The sequence below is a fragment of the Crocodylus porosus genome, unplaced genomic scaffold (assembly GCF_001723895.1).
Source record: "Crocodylus porosus isolate Cpor-Errol unplaced genomic scaffold, CroPor_comp1, whole genome shotgun sequence".
Classification (NCBI taxonomy): Eukaryota; Metazoa; Chordata; order Crocodylia; family Crocodylidae; genus Crocodylus; species Crocodylus porosus.
Genome location: NW_017728909.1, coordinates 52,539,939 through 52,564,876, shown reverse-complemented (window position 1 = coordinate 52,564,876; position 24,938 = coordinate 52,539,939). Strand labels below are relative to the sequence as shown.

Genomic DNA, 24,938 nt, shown 5'->3' with positions numbered 1-24,938 from the left:
TAAAGTTGTGCCAGGGGACTTGCAATGACCTCGGCCAGTTCCTTTAGAACTCTAGGGTGGAGATCATACAAGAAGAGGCTGAAGGAGCTCAGCATGTTCAGCTTGCAAAGGCACTTAAGAAGGAACATGATAGCAGTCTTCAAATACTTGAGGGGCTGCCATAAAGAAAGCACCTTTTCTCTCTCACTGCAGAGGGGAGGATATGGACCAATGTCTTGAAGTTGCACCAAAGTAGATTTAGGTAGGTTATCAGGGCAAACTTCTTCACTGTTAGAAGAGTGAAGCTGTGGAACAGACTGCCTCCGGAAGTTGATGACTCATCACTCGATGAAGAGTGCTCAAGAAGAGGTTGAGTCACTGGTTATGGAAGATATAGGCATTAAGGGTGCACCGATACATTGGCTGGCTAGATTGCTGATGCTCAGTCCAATGAACTATATGGCTAGTCATGAGCCTTTTGGCTTTGGACTAATATCATACATAGTTTGTATGTATGAGTAGGTGCCAAAATGCAGCTTAAAAGTGTGTTTATGGAGTACCTGTGCTAAAACTTGCAGCAGTTTAAAAAATGGTAAAATGTATCATATGCTTAGGGAGAACAGGGTCTGGCAGCAAGGAGAGGGGTAAGGGGTTGCCAGGGGAAAGAAGCTGGGTGGAAGCAGAAAGCAAAGGACTATCTGATCCCTTAGATTTTTTTCCCCTGCAGTAGCAGTGGCAGGGGGACAAATTCAAGACAGGCCCCCCAGTAATTAGATCCTATATCTGGAAATTATAGCAACTTTATAAATTGTCTATAAATTGCACCTAACTATTCATAGGCAATCTCATATTCATGTAAATACAGTAATTTTTTTTTTTTTTAACTTTAGTCTTCACAAATGGGAACTGAATGAGCACAGGTGGTGGCAAAGATAAAAGGAGACAACCTAGAGTATGAAAGTATAGGTTAGAATTACTTAGAGAAGCTAGATGTTTTCAAGTTGCCAGGGTCCGATGAGATGCATCCTTGAGTCCTAAGGAGTTAGCTGAGGTAATTTCAAAGCCTCTGGCTCTGAAGAACTCGCAGAGGTTGGGTGAGGTCCTTGATGACTGGAAAAGAACAAATATATAGGACCCAGGAAATTACAGGCCCATCAGGAACTCAATAACCTAGAAAGATTATGGAGCAGGTCCCTCAAGAAATCTATTGTGAAGCACCTGGAGGAGAACAAGGCAATCAGGAATAGCCAGCAAGGATTCACCAAGAGCAGTTATGACTCTGATTTCCTTCTAGGAAAAAGGTGACAGGCTCTGCGGACAGGGGGAGAGCAGTGGATGAATATATACCCTGACTTTAGCGAGGATGTTGACAGTGTCCACAACATTCTCATTAATAAGCTAAGGAAATACAGACTAGATGAAAGGACTATTGGATGGATACATAACTGGCTGGATCATCATGCTCAAGAAGTAGTCATCAATAGATCAATGTCTAGTTGGGAGGAGGTATCACATGGGGCACTCCAGGAGTCTGTTCTGAGTCCAGTATTGTGTAACATCATCATTAATGATATGGATTAGGTGCACACAGCAAATCTGTGGAAGACACCAAGTTAGCTGGAGTTGCAGACACTCTGGAGGCTAGGGGTGGGATCCAAAACAGCCTGGACAGACTAGAGAAATGGTCCACAATCAATCAGATGAGATACAACAAGGACAAATGCAAAGTCCTACACTTGGGATGGAATAACTGCATGCACAAATACAAACTGGGGATTGACTGACTAAAATGCAGTAATATAAATAAAGCCCTGGGGGTTACAGCAGACCATAAACTGAATATGAGCCAGCAGTGTGCTCTGGTTGCAAAAACAGCAGCACACCAGGATGTATTAACAGGAGTGTCACTTGGAAATCAAGGAAAGTGATTTTTAAGTGATGCTACTGCTTTATTTGGCGCTGGTGAGGCTTCCTCACCTGGAGTAATACCCATGTTGGGGCCTCATACTTCAAGGAGGATGTAGACAGTTTGCAAAGAGTCCAGTGCAAAACAGGGGCTGGGAGGCTGGACTTATGAGGAAAGGTTCAAAGAACGAGGGTTATTTAGTCCAGAGAGGAGAAGACTGAGGCGGGATTTGGTAACTGTCTTCAAATACATGAAGGGATTACAGCAGGAGCGGGCAGTTATTCTGGGTGAAGGACTGTTTACTGAGTTTTGGCAAGCCACATGACAGGAAGCCAGGGGCAGATAAATATTAATTTTCTACATTTTTAGGGGCCCTATGGGCCAGATAGAATGGCCTGGAGGGCTGCATCCAGCCCCTGGGCTGCATTTTGCCCACCCCACATTACAGAGTGGATGGAGATGGGTTTTTCCTCTGTGGCCATAGGGTACAGAAGTATAAGCAATGACTTCAAGCTGCAGCAGAGGAAATTTACACTGGAGCTTAGGAGGAATTTTCTGACTCTGAGGGTGGTCAAGCATTGGAACAGGATACCTGGACAAGCTGTGTAATCTCCATCCCTGGAAATTTTCAAAAGCAGGTTAGATAGACACTTTGCTGAGGTGGTTCAGTCAGGGACAGTCCTGCTTTAGGCATGGGGCTATACTGGATGACCTCATAAGGTACCTTCCAGCTCTGCTTTCTTATAATCCTAAAATGGCCAAACTTTACTAAATTTTCAGGGTAATAGTAAAAAGACACAACTTTGGCATCAGGGCAACCTCTCTGGAAATTTCATATCCCTATTCCAAAGCATGAAGCTTCTCAACAAAGAAGGTGTAAAAATTAACATGGACAAATTAACATTATTAGAAACAGCTAGATGGTTTTGGTGAAAATTCTAGACTGCATTCAGCCAAATTATAAGACACTAAAAAGATAATTTTATTGGGGAAACTGTGAGGCAATCTTAACTACACACAGGTCTGCCAATGTAATATAATGTATTATATCAAGGAGGAACATTCAGTCTGAGACACTAACAAGCAAGAAAATCATTTACTTACTTGGCTGCTTCTTCATTAAGGATCTTTAAATAATTTTTCATTGGATGGAGCAGTTCAGGGATTTCCAACAGGGCATTCTGCAGTAAGGGAGCTTTCACATGGGAGCGTATGGCTGGAACCAGTGCTTGAATCTCTGTCTCTACACGAGACAGGGTGCTGACTATCAAGAAGAACTCTTGGGTCGAACACTGAAAGTGGAAAAAGTTTCAGTGTAAACCAGTGGTCCTCAATCTTTTGGTGACAGGGGCTAGACAAGTGGCATGGGTTAGCCCCTCAGTCCCACACCACCTCCTTCAGGTCCACACTAGTGGATTGGGGCCCCGCACCACTGGATTAGGGCCCCTTGCGGCCCTCGTTCAGCCTTACACTAGGTCCCTGACACTGATGCTACCAGCTACACCTCTAGGCCATAGGAAAGGGAAAATAAAAAAGTACATGCATCAACTAAAGCAAGGAGAGGCAGGGAAGGGGAAACTGAGTTCCTACACCAAGTATGGGCTGGCCTATTCATGTCAGACAGACTCTAGGCTGAATGAAAACATCAGCAGATGATGAATACAGGCTGTAATCCTATGTTCTGAGACATGCCAGCTGTTCCAGTCATCTCAATGGATATTCTCATTCTCTGTCTCCAACATGAGCTCTATGACTCTGTGTCATGCATTGAGCATGCCCATTCTCAATCTCTCCTCCCTGTTCCAGCACTTGTCTGGTGTTTTCAACATCCATCCCAGAGAGCCAGGACTTCACATTTGCTAACACATGTGAGTGGGGGAGAAAGAACAGCAGCAGTGAATAGGACTCAGAAATTCCAGATCTAGATAAAAGCAACTCCCCCATTAATCCTACCACTCTTATGCCACCCTTTCAGAGCCCCCTTCTCCTGAACTTAATCCACCCTATCCCCCATTTAACATTCATTCCTATTTATCTATTCCCCTACATCTTCTTTCTATTGTCACAAAGCTCTCTCCCCAAGTCTCCCAATACCCAATATCTGTACTCAGATTCCAACTCCCCACATCCTCTACCTCTGCAAAGTTATAAGACTCTAAACATATTATGAGAACCACATTTGAGGATGTGTGTATCAGGAACTCCTTAACATTTAACTGCATTTACTCTACAGTTAAGGATTCATAACTACATTATCTTAACCGACTTTCACCTTCTGGCAGACTGTCCACCCACACTCCCTCCCTGTCTCTCCCATGTTGAGGCAACTAAGTGAAATGCTCCAAAATAGCACCTCATTTAAAGAGGTACTATTTTAGAGTGCTGCAGCTACTTTTGAAACATTTCAAAGGGTGTGTACATTGTTATAGCCGTCCATATACTTAGTAGGAACTAATGTTGTCACTATAATGCACTATGGCAAATGATGATGAAGAAGCAAGTGTTACCACACTCATATGTCAGAAGCATGAGGGCCAGAAAGCCAACAACAGGCAGAATGGTCAATGTCACTAAGACCTTGGGTGTCCAAAGGAGGGCTATAAGGGCATTCGTGGGTGATGTAGTTGTCTGTCTGAATCTGATCCCTACAGCTGCAGCCAGTATCACTGGAAAGGCCCCAAGAATGCATGCTTGCCTTAAAACTATGGCAAATAAACACATGCAAAAGAAAAACCTGTAACTTGCTACCTGAAATTTGCTGTTATGTTAGTAAGAAAATGGAAGTTTTTGTATAGGTTATTTCCAAAGGGAGATGGTAGTCTCTTGGATCTCTTCAAGGCACCTGATGGTATGGTTTGATACCTGTGAACATATCTTGTCACCAATATATCAAAGCCCCTGACCAAAAAAAAAAATTATATAGCAATGAGACTGATTCAGAAGGACAGATAATACAATTTACATTTTGAGAACTTTTTGAAACAATTAGGTCATTGTTCTTTCAGATTCATAAGACTAGACGCATCTACACAAGATGCCTTAAGGCACAGTGGACTGTTCTACTGTGCATTAGCGCATCACAGCAAAAACTATTCTACTGCACATTAGCATCAGTCAATTGGGAATTAAGCATCACAGAAAAAGTTTGTCTTTGCTACTGCGCCTTTATCTAGGACCTCTTATTAGAGGTACTAAACTTAACATGCAGTAGCAAAGGCACATTAATGAAATGTGTAGACATGCCCACTTACAGAGGGAAAGCACCTATTATCATCTTCCTACCATTACTGGACTGATGGTATATCTTCTGTTTTTGGTCCAGTATTTACCTCCTTAACATTCTAAAAAATGATGTTTTTACAACTTCCCTTAACAGAGTTTAATTCACACTGCCTTAACTTTATCGTATGGAAGTTCTGTCTGATGTTCGACCTCAATTTTCCTTTTTTAAACTAACCCCAAAGCTACTAGCTTCTTTTGTATAAGACTAGGTAGTTCCTTTGTTTCCTTTCTGTTAACATTCCACAAATATATGTAAACATTATATATGTAAACATTTCCTTTAATCATCATTTTAACCAAACTATAATATTTTAATCTTTCCTTGTAAATCTGTCTACCCAGCCTCCTAAAAACCCCTGCACTTGCTACAGTTTATTAACATCTTCCTGATAACATGTTACTTTCTTACTCCATCCTATAAAGAAACTGACCACAAAATAGGACTAAACAGACAGACTATACACATAATAAATTTATGCATGAAACGATGCATAAAGGATCCCTAATGACTCATAAATACACAAATAGGTAGAGCAACTTCCTAGCTTCATAGCACAGACAACATTTGATGAGGCAAGCCCTTTGCTTAGAACGCTTATGCTATACATCTCTGATTTAGTCTACAAAGGTGCAAATTTACCCTGCCTTCTTCATACTATTTGTCACCATCTACACAAAAACAAGAGGAAAACAAAGCCCTGAGACCACAAACATAAGCAAATATGTACCACAGTGGCTGCCTCTGTGGAACATCATTGTTTTAAAGAAAGGAGAGACTGGTATTGAAGAGAAAAATCAAAAGTTCATGAATCTAAAGCACTGCTCTAAAGGAGGTGCCATAAAACACTACATGAGCATGCAAATGAGATGCCTTCTTGGGTGCCTGATGCGCCAAAGATGTCCAGGTTAAAACAACTCTGACCTGGAATATGACAGCAAAACCCAATACCAGCAAGAATCCCCTGGGACTGTTTTTTTTTTCTTTTTGGGAGAACAGGCAGAACTACTTCCAGTTCCAGACCTAGCAAATGCTGGGCTACCACAGATATCTCTGGGCAGCACTGTCCTGTGCCCCACAGAAAAGTAGCCTAGAAATTATTTCACTGTTAATAAATTTCTTAAGAAACCAGTTTCAATAACCAGAATTACTTAGCAAACACTCCTTACTTAACTATTAAGATTAGTAGGGCTTCCTCTAATTTGACTTTAATAACAATGTAAGAATTTAAAGTTAAAATGATTAATTAAGCAGAGCAATAATTTGGACCAGAAATGCTAATTTAACTCTGAAAAACTGGGCTTCATGTAAATGGGATCAGATCATTTTAAGTTTTCAACAGACTTTTCCAATAAAAATTACTACCTACATTTAACATTTTGAAAAACAGTAAAAAATACTTTACATGAAAAAGGATCAATGGTCATTTACCTAGTAAACATCCCAAGATTATTCTATGATGTTTTTTAAACTAATTTTAAAATATGTTTAGTTATAACTGTAAGCCCATCAACTATAAAAAATATCAGTGGCAACACACAGGGGGTGAATGTGCAGCCCCTGAGAGTGCTGGTGCACCCCCTGACAGGCCACACTCTCCACTTAGGCCATGAGCGTGGTGGCGGAGGTGGAGCAGACAGGACAACTCCCCCCGCCCACCCGTCCAGCTAGATTGGCTGCAGGGGGACTCCCCCCCAGTCACTGACTGGTTGCTGGGGGGGCACATCCCTCCCCCAAATAAGGTGGCACCAGTCACCCATGAAAAATATTCATAACTTACATCAGTTGTAAGAACTGGTTTCAATCTGGCAGCCTCACAGCAAGTACTGAAAATTGTTTTGCTGTCATCATAGAAAAAGAATGGAAAATCTTTGGTGATATGCAATGTCTAGGGCTCTTTCTAGGACAGCACTGAGAATAGTTTGTCTTCATTTACACCAGTAACCAAACTGTTTTCAACAAATCTAAAAGGGGTCAGGGACACCCACTCTCATCTAAAGGTTATCATCTTAGGGAACAGCTTTTAAAAGGAAAAAACGGGTGTCAGAAAGGCAGCATGCATGTGTAATATCAGCCCAATCAAATACTAATTATTACCTTCAGGTCTTCTAATGAGGCATGATATTTTTGGTTTAGGAAAATATTAAGTATTTCTTTTTAAGGCCACTGTGTCCATTTTTCCTAGATTTATGCTAATTGGTCTAAAATTGAACCATTTATTTAAATCTGCATTTAATATTGATGAACTAAAAACATCTTTGATGAAAATTCAGGTTTAAAAGTGTACTAACACGTCTTTTTCAGTTACTGGTAATTCATCATGAGAAGACAAAAAACATTAAGACAGCCCTCAAGTCAAGTCAGCAATTTACTGGGATTTAGGCAGATTTATTTAAAATAGCCATCTTGTATATGGACAGATTCTAATCTTATTAGACTACTGACTCATGACTTCAATGTAAGAGACTGTTTAGAAACATACATTTTATTTTTCTCTGACAAGTGCTCCTTTGAAGTATATCACCTGCTTTTTCTTATCACATTGCTTTTAAGTGACTACATTTCCTTACATTTTGATAAAAAATATATGAAATCAGGAAAAAAAAATGAGATGAGGCATATTTAGATTTTTTTCTTTTCTTGATCTATCTTTAATTGGTAATATATCCATGCTTTGTATTTTGAGAATGATAGTAAAAGGCAGGTGTGTATATGTTTAGAAAAAAAATATTCTCATTACTGATTTTGCAGAGTTTTATTTGGTATTTTTTGCTAGTTGTTCCTGGCTTTCTTTTATGGGCCAATATGTACTATAACAGTCTGAACATTTCCTCAACTAATAAAGTAAAATTTTTCACAAAAATAACTTTAGACCACTGAGGCATTTTATTGAAATTATAAAAAGGGAACTGCACTTTTATATTATAAGGTTATGGATTTGCATTAGATTACAAGGTTATGGTTATGGAATGCATTTTCACATGCATGTACTGTAATTTTTATGTTATTAATAAGTATGCTTCTATAATCTTATTGCTTTCTATCACCAATCCTTGGAACAGAGTGTACCTAAAGTAACTGGTACAAGGTAAATAACAGAGGGAAAAAATGGATTTTGTGTTCTAAAATACAAATTCTTTTTCAGGAACCATTGATTGGTTTCAAGAACTCTTTAGATATACCAAAAATGGGAGAAAATTGTCTCAATACAGAGAATACAAGATACTATTTATCCTCTTTGATAAGTGCAGTTGTCACAAACTTCAGTACATTTATAAGGGACTGAGAGTTAATTTGATTCAGAAACAGATAGGTTTAAGTCAGATCTTGCTGGTGAATTAGAAGCTTCTATAATACACCAATCAGTCTTGAAAAAAGAAGTGCTTAAATACTCCTGTGATTTTTGCTGTGATTACATGAAGTGTTTGTGGGGGAAAGGAAAAGGTGGTTATTTTATTTATTTTGTGCAGATACTTTTGCCAACAAACTACTTCAGAATAACCATTGAAAAATAATTGCATCCCCATGTTCAGGTTTCATTTACTTCCCTCTGATTCAAAGTATGCACATAGCATTCTTTTCAAAATAAGTATCCAGCATTCTGGACATGTATGGCATGGTAAATCTCTCTTGCTTCTTGGTCCTATGTATCCTCTTCTTAAGGTTTATGTCAGAATATCTACACTAAAAGATAATGAAATTCTGGGAACTGTGGTAAAAAATATTCCCATAATTCATCTGTCCTTCACAAGCCAGTACCACTTTCATTTATTGTGCTGTATGGACCTGATTAACATTGGTGACGTGTAGGGGGTGCACATGGGTATACATGCACCCCCTGAGCGTGGCTGTGCACCCCCTGAGAAAAGGCGCTGGCGATATTGTCACCATTCACCACCCCCCCGGCTGCCAACACCACTGGCAGTGTCTGTGGGTGGTCTGCGATCACTGCCGCCAATGGTGTCTGTGGGTGGTCGCCAACCACTGGTCGACCCTCACCACCCCCGTTGCTGACAGTGCTGCAGCTGTCTGCTGCAGCTCCTCATTTTCCTGCATCTTGCTTCTGCTGCCAACAGTGCCGCTGCTGCCTGCAGGAGCTTGCCGTGCCCCTCCCCCAGCCTCTGGGGGCACATGGCATTCATGCTGATCAATATACATAGACAGCTGCAAGCACATTTGTGATCACACCGACAAATGGTTTATTCTTTGGAAATCAGGTGTTATGCCACGGTGGGCAAAATGTGGCCAGCAGGCCGGATGCAGCCCTCCAGGCCATTCTTTCCAGCCCGTGGTGTCCCTAAAAATTAAAAAAATTAAGACTTATCTGCCCCTGGCTGCCTCTCATGAGGCCCTCAATGATTTGCCAAAACTCAGTAAATGGCCCTCCACCTGAAATAACTGCCCACCCCTATGCTATGCTGATGAACTCAATTTGAGGACAGGAGTAAGTGAATGAAAACAAGTAGTCTGTGAAAGTGTGAGGTGGGTCTAGCTTGGTCTTTCGTTGAACTTGCCTGCCATGACTCGGACTGAAGAAAGAAAGAGATATTCAGTGGTATTTTGGGACAAGAAACACCACATACCACTCAGGTGATATGCTCTCACAGTGCAAGTTTTATTCTCCTTCAGGAAGTTACAGTGTAGCACTCACCTCGCTAATTACTTCATTAGCGAGGGAACATCGGCAAGGCTGATAAGGAGCGCGGGAGCCCCAGGCGTCAAGAACAACTTAGGTTAATTTGTAGTAATACAGTCCTCCCTGCTAATTGATTCATTAGCTGATTGGGAGCTGCATCTGGTGCTACCCACCACTGTCTACGAGGACTGTGTTCCACTTACACCATCCTGGTGGGGCGGGGGGCTCTGGGCTGCTTCCACCACGGGGCTCCAGCTTGGAGCCTTCTTCCTCAGCGTTCCCCTCAGCCCACCGGTTCCTGGCTTTCCCCAGACTCACTGGAACAGCTGCAACTGCCAGCAAGCTCTCCCTTGCCCTGATGTCTGTCTGCCTCTTCCTGGGACCAGCAGTCTTGGGGTTCTCCAAAGCTGAAGGTCAGGGTTCTCTCTCTCTCTCTCCCTTGTCTCTTCTTCTTCTTCTTCCTGGTAGTCCGTCCTCTGTCCCCGAAGGTAAACTGCTTGCTTGCTGCCAGGTTTATCAGCCGTGCCTGACTAGCCCCCAGTGTGACCTCCCCTCTTCCACCTGTGCACCCTGTTACCCACTCCCATGACTATTCCAGTAATGGGGGCTCCTACCTGAGCCCCTGTTACACAGTTCCTAATAGATGACTTTTCCTGTAGCCAGGGCCATCCTTGGTAGGAGGTGAATCAGGGCAGCTGCCCCAGGCCCCATGCCTTGGGGGGCCCCGCAGAGCTAGGTGGAGCAGCCGTGGCAATTCCATACTGCTGCTGGCTTCACATGGGGCTGCTTAGCACCTTGTCCCCCTCCCCTCCGGCCAAAACTGCCGTCGGCTTTCTTGCAGCTGGGGGTGGGGCCCCACACAGACTGATTTGCCCTGGGCCCCGCACTGTGCTTGGATCGTCTCTGCCTGTAGCGGCTTCATCCAGTAAAGTACCATTTCTGGGCTTCGGAAGCTTCCAATGATTGGTGGGAGAGTGATGATATCCTGGGATGACTGACGTTGGCAGCATAATTATAGGATGACAATGCACACACTGCTCAAGATGAACACAGAGCTCACCCCACACTGCAACAGTGACACCAAGACAAGAGCTTGCCAACATGAAGTTGTGCACCGTCTGAAAGTTCACCAATGCCAGCTGCTACTGATCAAATTCATGCATCAGTCCAGTCAGCTCTAGGACTTTTGCCTCTATGCCTATTTTCTTAATGAAAAACTTTTACTTCATGACACTGATAGTATTGTGATTCTCGGTGTCATTACAACAGACCCAACTTACGCTCACAAGCTCATGAAGCCTTTTACTGGACATGTGATTAGAAGAATCTGTTGTTGAACTCTACCCTGAGTATCTAAGGACAGAAAAGTATGTGTTTGGAAGGCTGAAAGAGAAATGGCATGATCTCATAAGGAGGGTGCAGGCTGCTGAGAGGTGTCTGCCTTGTGGGATAATTGCTTGCTGTATTTTGGACAATACTAATGGGTATGAAACAAAGAGACAGATTAAAGCATTAAAAGACAAGGAGGCTTCCTCTGTAAATGGCAGCACAACATCAGGATCATATAGACAGGAATTAGTTTGACCCCTACTATCATTGGCGATGCGTGCGGGTGCATGCATACCCCCCCGAGATTGGCAGTGCAACTCCTGCAAAAAGGCATATGCACCCCCTGAGATTAGTGGTGCACCCCCTGTGGGCGGTTACCGCTGGCCACCCACCCCTCCACCACTGAGAATGCCAGTAGTGTCTGCAAGCGGTCCCCAGCCATCACTGGCCACCATCGTCGATGCCAGCAGCATCTGCAGGTGGTCATCAGTTGGTGCTCGCCACCCCACCCCCCAGGACCAGGAGAAGGCATTTGACAGAATGGATCACAGGTACATCAGAGGCATGCTGTGATCCTTTGGCTTCAGGCCCCACTTTGTGAGGGCACTCTAGGTGCTGTATGCCTCTGCAGTTTTTGGTCAAGCTCAAACTGGACCCTGACAGAGCCCATTCCATTCAGGAGAGGAGTGCGTCAAAGCTGCCCACTGTCAGGCCACCTGTACACCTTGGCCCTGAAGCCCTTCCTCATTTTCCTGCAGAGGTGGGTGGCAGAGTTGATGTTCCGGGAGCCGGCAGTGCAGCTGGTCCTGTCAGTGTATGCTGACTATGTACTCCTTACAGTCCAGGACTCGGGCAACCTGGCACAGGTGGAGGCGTGCCAGGCATTATACTCAGCAGCCTCCTCTGCTCAGGTCAAATGGATCAAGAGCTTTGGCTAGGTGGTGGGTGACAGGTGGGCTCACTCCCACCCACATCCCACAGGACACCTCAAGAGTCCTGCCCATGTCCGGAGCTGCTCCACACCACTTGCCTCCAGCTGGTGCCAGTTCTCCGGTGTTGAGGGATCTGTGGGAGGGACAGGTAGATCCCCAAGTAGAGTGGTGAGCAGGATCTATCTGTCCCTCCCACAGATCCCTCAACACTGGAGAACTGGCACCAGTTGGAGGCAAGGGTGGTGGAGCAGCTCCGGACATGGGCAGGGCTCTTGAGGTGTCTCTCCCTGCATGGGAGACTGCAGGTGCTGAACCAGATGGTCCTGCCCATGCTCTAGCACTGCTTACACACCTCTCTGCCCCTGAGGTAGTGGCAGGGCTCCAGAGACGGGTGCTGGAGTTTTTCTGGCCTGGATGGCACTGGGTTGCTGCAGAGGTCCTGAGCCTCCCCTTGCCGGAAGGTGGCCAGGGCCTTGTTTGCCTCCGCAGCCAGGTCCTGACGTTGTGCCTTCAGGCCCTGCAGCAACTACTATATGGTGTCGGTAGCCACACGGCATGGGGACACTTGAATCATGCCATCCTCTACCACTTCCCAGGGCTCCGATACGACTGGCAGCTCCTCAGCCTGAAGGGCTTCTCCCTGCAGGACCTGTGAGGGTTGCCAGAATTCTACCAGCATCTCTTCCATTCCTGGATGCTGATCTCTGCTTCCAGGTCCCCTGCAACACTCGCCCAGGGTGATGACCTGCTCATCAAGCCCCTCCTCTGGAACCCCCAGCTGGAGGTGCCAACAGCAGAGGTGCCCTGGTTGCAACAGAGGCTGATCCTGACTGGTGTCACCCATATTGGAGACCTTTTAGACTACAATAGGCAGGAGTGGGTGGACCCCACTGTGCTGGCCCGGCACACGGGTCAACCCATGATACGTGCGACCTGCCATCTGGTCCAGGAGGTGAAATCTGCCCCATTTCCTGATACCTTTGCTCCTGCCCTTGCCAACCAGGTCCTGCACGGTGTCAGCATGTCCTCCAGCCCACCAGAGTTGTCATGGGGATAGCGCTGTGCCTGGCCTCGTGGTGCTCCCCACTCCACCAAACATGCAGAACAGGGAATGTTTTTTTGTTCCCAGTGTGCCTCTTGCAGCATCTCAAACTGGTCTGGGATGCTGCAAGAGGCACGTGTGCATTGATGTGGACATGGCCTAAAGGTGCAAACTTTATACAAAGGAAGAACATATGCATAACAATGCTGTATGTCTATACATTTGCATTGCACTGGCCACACACATGCCTTGATGTGATAAAAATGCAGATTACAGCATGTGAAGGTGGGGTCCCATAAGTCATTGCTTTCATGCTCCTGGGAAGGTGAAGCGAAGAAGCGCCTATTTAAAAGTTTACTGGCAATTTTGCCATAGTAAGGTTACGATGCCAGATGTGAACAGTCCCAGACTGTCGCAAACTCCTCCATGACCGTTTCAGGCTGAATGTAAGGAAGAACTTCTTTACTGTCAGAGCCCCCAAGGTTTGGAATAGATTGCCACCACAGGTGGTTCAAGCACCCACTTTGAACACCTTCAAGAGACAATTGGATCTTTATCTTGCTGGGATCCTATGATCCCTGCTGACTTCCTGCCCCTGGGGCAAGGGGCTAGACCCGATCTTCTGGGGTCCCTTCCAGCCCTAATGTCTATGAACCTATGAATCTGTTTCTAGGAAGACTGACCTGCTCATTCTTGCTTTTTCCAAGTGTGTCCCTTGTCAATTCGCTCTCCCTCCTTCCACAGAGCTCTTCCTTCCACTTCTCTGTCATCTTAGATTTCTTCAGGGATGATGACAGGAGCTCTGCAAACATTTCATCTTCAGTTTTCCTTTCCTTGCCCTGCAGATTTGATGGATGTTCTGTGGTGTGTAATGCATCTGGGGGCTAGAGAACCTGAGGAATCAGGTGCAGGAAGAAAGGGATGGAGAAAAAGAACTAATGCCAGTCTCCATGAAAACAATAACATTGTTTCACCCTCAGCTTCCAAATGCTGCTCCCATATTCTTTCTACTTTGATGTGAGCTTGAAAATGAAACATCATTTTCCACCTTAACTTCCCATACAAAATAGGAACCCTACTCTACTCCTACGTTGCTGAGATAGTGGGTGTCTGAAGGTGGATACGCAAGAGGATTTCATATTTTGGGCTTGGTGTATGCATGAGTTAGTGATAAGAGGTTTGTAGGGAACATCAGCAACTGCAAGTGAAATTAAGGAAAATTACCTTCATCTGAGTCATCAAATAGCAAAGAAATGGCTCTCTCAAGAAGGCAATGAGCAGACCAGGAAAATACGCAGTTATGTTACTCACCACTTTGGTCCCCTACAGACAATGCTGCATTGGAGGGGCAATACTACCTCTACAGGCAACCCCCAAGTCTCCTTTGCCTTGCATTGTCCATGGCAATAAAGCAGGAACCATCTTTGCCTTAATCCTTTGTGTTTAAATCGCCTGCAGATGTGCACAGAGATCAGCGAACAGAAATTCCAAAGAAACTGTTCCAAACTGTTTCATCACAGCAAGCCAAGCACTTCCTCTCTAAGTGATATAGAGGTCTTGCTTTTGGGAAAGATACCACATAGAATATGAACACTGATGAAAGCTCAGAGCACACTCACAATATTATGCAAAGTCCTTTTAGTTTTTCCTAATGTAGCTGACATTAGATCAGAGGAGTCTGACCAAGAGTCCTAATAAGGCTGAGTGGTTGTGCTCTCTTAATGTCCACACATACTGGTGTGCACACATACTGGGATTCAGTTGTGTCCTCCTCCTCAGAAATCCAACTCCTCAAGGGCAGAACAAGTCCTGTTTCTGTCCGCATCTCTTTCTTCGCTGCAGAATTCTACTGCAGCTTTCCTTTGCTGCAGCATTAAGCTGTTTTGGGAGCAACACTTCTCCATATTTGCATTACAGTGGTGTTTTTACAGCAAGAATGAATGGTCTCATTTCAGATCACAAAGAAATCCAAAACTTCTATATGGCTTCACACAGATGCAAGAGGCATCACAGCTGTACAGCTAGCTGAAAAGGATACAAGAGCCAGGGAGTAATTGCAAATGGAGTGTTCCTGGAAAGTGCTAGCATTTTAACAGGGATTTGCCATCTGATCAACATGATCTCAAAGAAATAGAGACCACAGGTAGAGACAAAGTGGGTCCTGACATGAAGCGATGCACTGCGACATAGCAGTGGGAAGACTGTCAAGTTACTACAAACTACAGATGCCTCCATATAAAAAACTTATTTCATGCTACTTCATCTTGAAATTGACTTTAAAAGTTCATTAAGTTGATTAGCCAATTCACACAAACTGGTCAGTTAATTTGGTAGAACAGCATTCCATGGAAACAGGGCATTTTAAATATATATTACTGCAATTTTCCTCTCACATCCTGTATATGGGTGGATAGGCAAAACACGTTGTTGAATTAAGCCCCAACTAGTTATTCAAGACCTAGCTTTCGATTTTTGAAACAGACTGATCTTTTTCACTATACCATCAAACGAAATTACAACTTTGTTCTCCCTCTTCCCACCTATCTCTTTATCTAAAACAAACTGTCAAAATCTCTAAATATAACATGGAAATAAAAGAACATGAAGTACAGCACAGGTGCTATTAGCACATTAATCTGCTTCAGCTATGAATTGCCAGAGTCTCATTACAAGTAATTCTTATTAAAATGTTCAAGCAAAATCTAAATTATAGAATTTATAAACAAATTAGCATAATCTGAAAACATTAACACTTAACTGCAGTAAAGTGGTTTTCACTTACTAATGTGATTTTTAGATGAACATACAGTATTAAATGTACAGTTTTAAAAAATAACCAGAGAAGGCACTCTCACTTACTGGGTTATTCTCATGTAATGGCCACCAAGCAGGGTAACAAAACTAAAAAACCACTATATATATATATTTATATAATCACTGATATGTACACAATTTGTATTTATTTTCCAAATAATAATTTCTTCCTCCAATACTATGTTATCAATTCAAGTGGTATAACAAGGCTAACTGAAATCAGAGGAACTAGCAGTATATTTTTATGTCTTTACTATGTCAGCTTTTATCCTTACTGAAGTTAAAATAAATAAATAAATGCAATAAATAAATATGCTTAAGCTTCTGAAAACCTTATGAAAGTAAATGTATAGATATCAACAAGAGTGTAGGTTGTGTGTGTGTATATATACACCAAAATCCCACACCAGGATGGCATCCAAGCCTGCCTTACATATATACAGGAACAAGATTACAACTCAGAATACAGACCCAAAGATATTACTGACATTATACACTTCATCCTCACACACAACAATTTCACTTTGAGCAATCGACACTTCCTCCAGATGACGGGAACAGCTACGGGCACCAAAATGGCCCCGCAGTATGCCAACCTTTTTATGAACCACCTGGAAGAAAACTTCCTCAAGAACTACACCATCAAACCCTTGTTATACTTAAGGTATACTGATGACATCTTCATCATTTGAACTGAAAACCTACAATCTCTGATTGAGTTCCATCAGAAATTCAACAATCACTATCCCTCCATCCGACTTTCTTCAGAATACTCCAGCACCAACATCTCCTTTTTAGACACGATAATCAGTATCCAGAATGATAAAATACAGTCTACGTTATACAAGAAACCCACAGACCAACATACACATCTGCACAGAACCAGCAATCATCCTAGACAGACCTAAAAAGCTGTGATATACAGCCAAGCCCTCAGATGCCACCAAATTTGCACTGAAGAGAACACCTGGGGTTGCCACCTCACCAATCTTAAAAAGGCTTTCACCCAACAAGGACACTTCTCCAGAGAGACAGATCGCATGTTTGAAAGAGCCACCCAGATACCACGTGAAGAACTGCTGCAGTGCAGAAGAAACCCCCCACCAATCGCATACCTCTGGTTATGACGTATCACCCCTCCCTCGAACCTGTACGGAAAATCCTCAAACAACTGCAACCCATACTAGAAAGAGACCCTATTCTTAAAAAGATCTTCCCAGAGCCACGCATCCTAGCCTTCAAACAAGCACCAAACCTCACTAACCTCATCACCAGAAGCAAACTTCCTCAGGCCCAGAACACACCAAATGGATCCAGGCCATGCCATGACAAGAAATGCAAAACCTGCCAACACATCTCCACCACCCCCACAATTACTACACCCCACAACAGAGCCATCAGCATTCCTGGATCCTACAGCTGCATCTCCAGAAATGTAACATATCTCATCCAATGCACCAAATGCCCATATGGAAAATATGTAGGAGAGACCAAACAACAACTGCGCACCAGAATGAACACACACCGGAAATCTATCAGACAGGAATACCCAGTTCCCTGTGGGAGCAAATTTCTCACAAGAAAAACACTCTCTCCAATCTCTCAGTCCTCATTCTCAAAGGAAACTTGCAAAACACTTCCCAGAGACGAGCCTATGAACTCCTCTACAACCTCCCGGATACTAAAAATCATGGACTAAATACAGACATTTGATTTATGACACATTATAACCTGCCTGACATCTGACTCCCCAAGTATCTCTCCACCCTCAGCTTCCAAATGCTGCTCCCATACTTTTCGTTCCGTCCAGGAAGAGCACACACCAACTGCAGAAACTTCCTTAGCCTGAAAAAGGGTTTTTGAACCTGAAAGCTTGCTTAATAATTGTTTTCCAGCTATTTAAGTTGGTCTAATAAAAGATATCAGATTCACCCAAAGAACCATGTCTGCCTAGATATCAACAAATATTTAGACAGCAGAGTTTGTGATGTGATTAGTTCACTGCTTACCTTTTTGTGATAAATACTGCACAGTCCCCTCTCTACGTCTGGCATCTTAGACAGATGATTTTGAATCTGACCAAACACACTGGATTCTGACTGGAGAATTTCAGACACGGCATCCAGTCTGGCATTTATTTCACTGTAAAACAACAACGATAATGAGACCTGTAAAAAATAACAATCCCACCCCCAGAAAACAACCCCAAAAACTCCAGCTTTCTTTAAATATGAGAACACACACACACATACTTTATATATCTATATCTATCTAGATATAGATATATAGTTACTTTGGTCATGCCTCCATGATCGCATATACAATTACATAAAATGGTTAAGATTTACTTATATTTGAATATGGTTTAAGAGACAACAAATCCCAAGCACGTTATAGGAAAAAAAACTTCCCTAGACCCTTGAGAGGTGGACATGCCAGTGTTGACTCCATAATGTTAGGGCCATCATTTGTCCTGGATACGCTCAATAATGCAGGATTGAGGCATAACATATTCAGTGGTCCGTACTGGACTCTGCAGGCATTTATAGATGTGCTCCAGGAAGCAGGAGAGAGGGGGGAGCTTAAATTAGCTCTTCAAATGACCTTTAGTTTAAAGCACTCCACTGCCATTTTTTAGCTTAGGGATGCTGATACATGTGACACTGGAGTCTGCTGAAGTGCAGCAATTAGCATGTTCCAGCAAACTCGATTAATCGAGTCTGCTCCAATGCACAGTAATTACAGTGCATCAGAGCAATCTCCCTGCATGTGTATAGGAGCTCTGCATTTCCAACTCAACCAGTGACTCAGCTTACAACTTGAGTGAGAAATGGAGCTTATGGAACCTGCAAACTTCATAGGTTCACAGCATAGCTTAAGTGTTCACTGAGGATGCAAATGTGGGACTGCTACTAGATACAAGTCTATCTCTCTCATTACTCAAGAACCACACTTGAAGCTATTATGAAAGCCCTAGACTTGTCCAAAACAATTAAACTAGGATGCTGCAGCATCCTGGGGTGCCTTGAGATCCTTTCAATGGTGCTGCAGGTTGGCATGCAATGTTAGTTTGTCAAAGAAGCTTTAGTTAAAGCACTCCCACCATCATTTTGAAGTGTAGGCACCGAATACACAAGACACTAACTAAAGTGGCTCCTGAGAGCTACTCTAATTAAAGCACTCCTGCCTACCACTAAACACGTGTAAAGACGCCCAGAGATTTCAAATAAAAATCCAAGATGTCAAAAGTATTCTGCCTTGTTGTGGTCTTTCTGAGTTCTCTGCAACAAAAGAATTGTTATATTACTTTTCTATGTATAAAAAATGAGTGAAAACTAACAGCTACCAATTTCCAAGGGGTGCCTTGAATCCAGAAAGATTGAGAACACCTGCTCTAAACTAGCACTGAAGAAATACAGGTCTCACAGAAGACAGACTCAAACTCTGTTCGTGCTTTTGATTTCAAGTGCATAATTTTTCTCACTTATACGGAAATTCTTTGGTTTAATAAATTTAAGAAAGAGTAACAACTGAGAAGATAATCCCCTTTAAACCAATGTTTCTAGATTCTCATCCACCCAAAATGGATACTAGAAATTAAGGTCCCAATTCTTCCTTTAATTCTGATTCTGCATCACCAAACCCTCTCCACATACATATTACTCTAAACACCTTATCTCCTTGTACTTCCAAAGTGGACCACAGGGCTGGCACCACACTTCTCACCCCCTCACTACATATCTGTGATGCATAACATCTAAAGATCCATGTAAATTTCCACACAAGGCCCTGTATAGTTTAGGAAAAAGGGTATTAAAAGACATACCATAGCTGAAATGTTTCTTTAAATGGTGTTTAAACATTTATTAGGATTTGGTCCCTAGGGTTAATTCTGCTTGGCATTACCAATTATATAAGACAGAGGGGCACACGGGAGTCTGGGGGTCCAGAGGGAAAGGTGCATCAGTGAGGTGAATAGAAGACTCCAGCGAAGGTGCCATCGTGAGGGGTTTGGCTTCCTTGACCACAGTCCACACTGCAGCGAGAGCGGACTGTTGGGAAGGGATGGCCTCCACCTCATTAAGAAGCTGAAGAACCTGTCTGTGATCAGGGGCAAAGAAGAAGGAATTCTGCATATCCTGCCATTTGAACTACACTTGATCTGAGCCTTCAAGAGGCTGAAAAGAAGCAGAGATATCAACTACAATGCTTCAAGACAGAGATCAAGACTGAAATACCAATTCTGAGATACCAACTTTACTGGAATGACCTCAAGTTGAGATAACCAGAAGAAACAACCTCTAATTAAAAACTGAGCATGGAAAAACCCCAATACTGAACAAAGACTTGAAATCCCTGTAAAAGTGAGATGCAGACAAGCCAAGATGGGGAAATCCACTCTCTGCAACATCATGCAGCACAGGCCACGTTTGTCCCCCACTCCCATCATCCTCAATAAGCCTGGATTTGACCACCAAGTGCTAATATTGAGTAACTTTTGCTGGTAACTATAACATCTTACTGGAGTGGTTTTGTCTGTATATCTTTCTATGTCTGTTTGTATGCATGCTTGTGTATGTCTGTTTGTATGACTGGTGTGTCCAAACTTATGTATCTACTTCACGTAATCAATAAACATGGCATTTTGCCTTATCCCCCTTTATAAGGTCTTGTTCTTCATTTGAGCAATTGGCAATTTTAAAGTAACAACTTCACCCCATAAGGAAGCATTGGGCTTCTCATGGCAGATTTAACTGCCTGTACATGAATGCCAGGAGTTTGGGAAACAAGCAAGAGGAACTGGTCCTTCTCCTACGTGAAAATGAGGGGTAACAGAGACCTGGTGGGACTCTACCTATGATTGGTCTGTTGCTTTAGAGGGTTACATGTTGTATAGTAGAGACCGTGCTGGGAAGAGGGGTGTTGCTCTCTGTCAAGGATCAGTTCGCTTCCCTGCAAATTGAGTTTTCTAACCAGGAAAAGTGTCTTGAGACCATCTGGGTTAAAATATGGGGAGAACATGGGGAGGGTGACATACTTATAATTTCATAGTAGCTAGGGTCAGGAGGGACCTGAACAGATCATCTAGTCTGACCTCCTGCCACAGGCAGGAATGAATGCTGGATTCACAGGACCCCAGACAGGTCATCAAACAACCTCCTCTTGAATTTGCCCAAGGTAGGGGTGAGGACCACTTCCCTGGGAAGTTGGTTCCAGATTTTGGCCACCCTAACTGTAAAATACTGCCTTCTGATTTCTAACCTAAACCTATTGTCCATTAGCTTATTACCATTGTTCCTTGTCACCCCAGGTGGTGCTGGGGAGAAAAGGTCTCTACCTATTTGCTGTTGATCTCCCCTGATGAGTTTGTAGGCAGCCACCAGGTCCCCCCTCAGCCTCCTCTTGCTGAGGATAAACAGGTTCAGGTCCCTCAGTTCTCCACATAGGGCCTGTCCTGCTACCTGCTCACCAAGCGGGTGGGCCTCCTCTGAACCCTCTCCAGGCTGGCCACATCCCTTTTGAAGTACAGCACCCAGTATTGGAAACAGTACTCCAACTGTGGCCTGACCAAAGTTGCATAGAGGGGGAGTATCACCTCTCTGGACCGGATTGAGATGCACCTTTGGATGCATGACAAGGTTATGTCTGGCCTTGCTGGCTGCAGTCTGGCATTGGCAGCTCATGTTCATCTTGGGAGTCATTAATGACTCCACGATCCCTTTCTGCCTCTGTGCTTTCAAGAGGGGAACTCCCCAGCCTGTATGTATGCTGTGGATTCCTTTTCCCAAGGTGCAGCACCCTGTATTTGTCTATGTTGAACCCCAGCCTATTCTCATTTGCCCACTTTTGTAGTCTGCCTAAATCTAGTTGCAGCCTCTCTCTCCCTTCAAGTGTGTCTACCTCACTCCACATCTTAGTGTCATCAGCAAATTTGGACAGTGTGCTTTCCACCGCCTCATCCAAGTTGCTGATGAAGATGTTAAACAGTGCGGGCCTGAGAACTGAGCCCTGGGGTACCCCACTGCTCACATCTCACCAGGCTGAGTATAACCTGTCCACCACTACTCTCTGGGTGCACCCCATCAGCCAATTTTTTACCCATACAACTATGGAGGCATCAATGACACAGTCACTTAATTTATCGATGAGGATGGGGTGAGACAGTGTCAAAGGCCTTATTAAAGGCCAGAAAGACTATGTCCATGGCGACACCATCATCCAAGGATTTAGTTACTTGGTCATAAAAGGCAATCAAGTTGGTCAGGCAGGAACTGCCTTTGATGAACCCATGCTGATTGCCCCTGAGCATGTTCTCCCCTGCAGACCCCCCACAGATGTGCTCCTTGATGATTCTCTCCAAGGTCTTCCTAAGCACTGAGGTGAGGCTTATAGGCCTATAGTTACTTGGGTCCTCCTTCCTCCCCTTCTTGAAAATTGGGACCACATTAGCCAGTTTCCAATCCCCTGGCACCTAGCCAGATGACCATGAATGCTCATACTTGTAGGAGTCTACTATATATCTCCCCACAAAGAAGAAGAACTAGATCAGGAATTCAACAGGGAACTGGTTGAGACTGCACGCTCCCAATGGATAATAGTCACAGGGGACTTCAACTTCCCTGACATCTCTCGGGATGAGCACATGGCCATATCTGACAGGTTGCATAGCTTTCTCGCTTGCACTGATGATCTCTACCTGATGCAGGAGGTCTATGGACCGACTAGGGGAGAGGCATTGCTTGATCTGGTCCTGGACAAAGGGGAGGACCTGGTGAGTGATGTGAGGATCAAGGGGAAGCTTGGTGACAGTGACCATGAACTGGTCACCTTCTCAGTTCACTGAAGAGCAGGCAAATCCCTCAGTAAAACAGAAATCCTTAATTTTGTTAAGGCTCATTTTTGCATACTCAGAGATTTAGTCAGTCAGGCACTTCGAGGCCATACCCCCCTTGAAAAGCGAGTACATGAGGAATGGTCATCTATCAAAAACAATCCTTGAAGCACAGGGGGAAGCCATGCCATCTCACAAGAAATGTAGTCAACAGGCAAGGAAGCCCCCTTCGCTGAACAAGGAACTGTTGGACCTCATTAAACTCCAAAGAGAAGCCTACGCCAATTGGAAAATGGAAAGCATCACCAAAGACGACTACTCAGCACTTGCCTGCACCTGTAGAGAGTGGTCCAGAAAAGCCAAGGCACAAACTGAACTCAGGCTAGCTACAGGAATCAAGGACAACAAAAAGTCCTTCTTCATATATCTGGGAAGTTGAAAAAAAGAATAAAGATGGCATTGGACCCCTGCGAGATCTAATGGGACAACTGACATCTGGCGCCCAAGAAAGGGCCAATCTACTAAATGACTTTTTTGCATTGGTTTTTCACCCTCCCAAGGGGATCACACTGTCAGAAAGGACACAAACCATTATGGGAGCGGGTGACAGGCCCAAAATTGATGTGGATCAGGTGAGGGAATACCTGGATAAATTGGACAGTATCAAGTCCGCAGGCCCAGACAAAATACACCCAAGAGTCTTGAGGAAGTTGACAGACATCATTGCACCCTCCTTGCCAAAGATATTTGAAAATTTGTGGTGCTTGGGAGAGGTCCCAGAAGACTGGAAAAGAGCCAATGTGGTCCCTACCTTCACGAAGGGGAGGAGGGATGACCTGGAGAATTACAGACCAATCAGTCTGATGTCCATCCCTGGAAAAATCCTGCAGAAAATTGTCAAGGGATCCATCAACACCAGACTAATGGAAGGCAAGTTTCTGAAGGCCAGCCAACATGGCTTTGTGACTGGCAGGTCTTGCCTGACCAGCCTCATCTCCTTCTATGCCCAGGCAACACGTGCTCTGGATAAGGGAGATGACGTGGCTGTCATATCTGGATTTCAAGAAAGTGTTTGACCTAGTTCCCCATGATGTCCTCAAGGTTAAGCTGGGGAACTGTGGCCTTGATCATCTTATAGTCCAATGGCTAGGTAACTGGCTACAGGGTCAGACCTAAAGAGTACTAGTTGACAGGAGCAAATCAACGTGGCACAGGGTGACCAGTGGAGTCCCTCAGGGCTCAGTACTTAAGCCAATACTCTTTAACATTTTCATTAACGATCTGGATTTGGGAATCAGATGCGAACTGGCAAAATCTGTGGATGACACCAAATTATGGGGGAGGGCGGTCACACCGCAGGACAGGCTGGGGATACAGGTTGATTTGGACATACTCTCAAGGTGGGCTGACCAAAACATGATGGCCTTCAACACAGAGAAGTGTAAGGTTCTGCACCTTGATAGGAAGAACCTTCAACATATTTATAGGCTCAGCAGTGCTACGCTCACTAGCACCACGACTGAAAGAGACTTGGGGGTCTTGACTGACCACAAGATGAATATGAGCCACCAATGCGATGCCATGGCTGGCAAAGCAAACCAAACTCTGGCATGCATCCACCAATGCATCTCAAGGAAAACCAGGGATGTCATTCTCCCACTTTACTCAGCCTTGGTGAGACTGCAGCTGGAGTACTGTGTCCAGTTTTGTGCCCCCCACTTCAGGAGGGATGTGGAAAAGCTTGAGAGAGTCCAGAGGAGAGCCACTTATATGATCCAAGGTCTGGAGGGCAGGTTGTACGAGGAGAGGCTAAGGGACTTGGGAGCAGCCTACAATTTATATAAGAGGAGCACATCAAGACCTGGGAGAACAGCTGTTCACCAGAGCTCCCCAGGGGATAACAAGGTCTAATGGCCATAAACTCCAGGAAGGCCGATTTAGACTACACATAAGAAAAAAGTTATTTATGGTGCAAGTGTCCAGGGTCTGGAACAGACTCCCCCAGAGGTGGTGCAAGCACCTACTCTGGACTCTTTCAAAAAACATGCGGATGTTTTTCTTGCTGGGGTCACTTGATCCCAGCTGACTTCCTGCCTATGGTTGGGGGGCTTGGACTCGATGATCTTATAAGGTCCCTTCCAGTCCCTAATGTCTAGGAAATACTGTGGCTGGTGTTTTGCTCCTTTTT

At 44.0% G+C, this 24,938-nt stretch overlaps 1 protein-coding gene across 1 annotated transcript in view; it reads right to left on the bottom strand.

Annotated features, from left to right (window-relative positions):
- MSH3 (mutS homolog 3) overlaps positions 1 to 24,938 on the bottom strand; it is a 217,380-nt gene that overhangs the window by 80,802 nt on the left and 111,640 nt on the right. Inside the window, exons 12-13 of the mRNA XM_019532309.1 lie at positions 17,928 to 18,060; positions 2,990 to 3,177 (exon numbers count right to left, since the gene is read on the bottom strand). Of these exons, the coding sequence (XP_019387854.1) occupies positions 2,990 to 3,177; positions 17,928 to 18,060 (321 nt within the window). The remainder of the gene's footprint in view (positions 1 to 2,989; positions 3,178 to 17,927; positions 18,061 to 24,938) is intronic.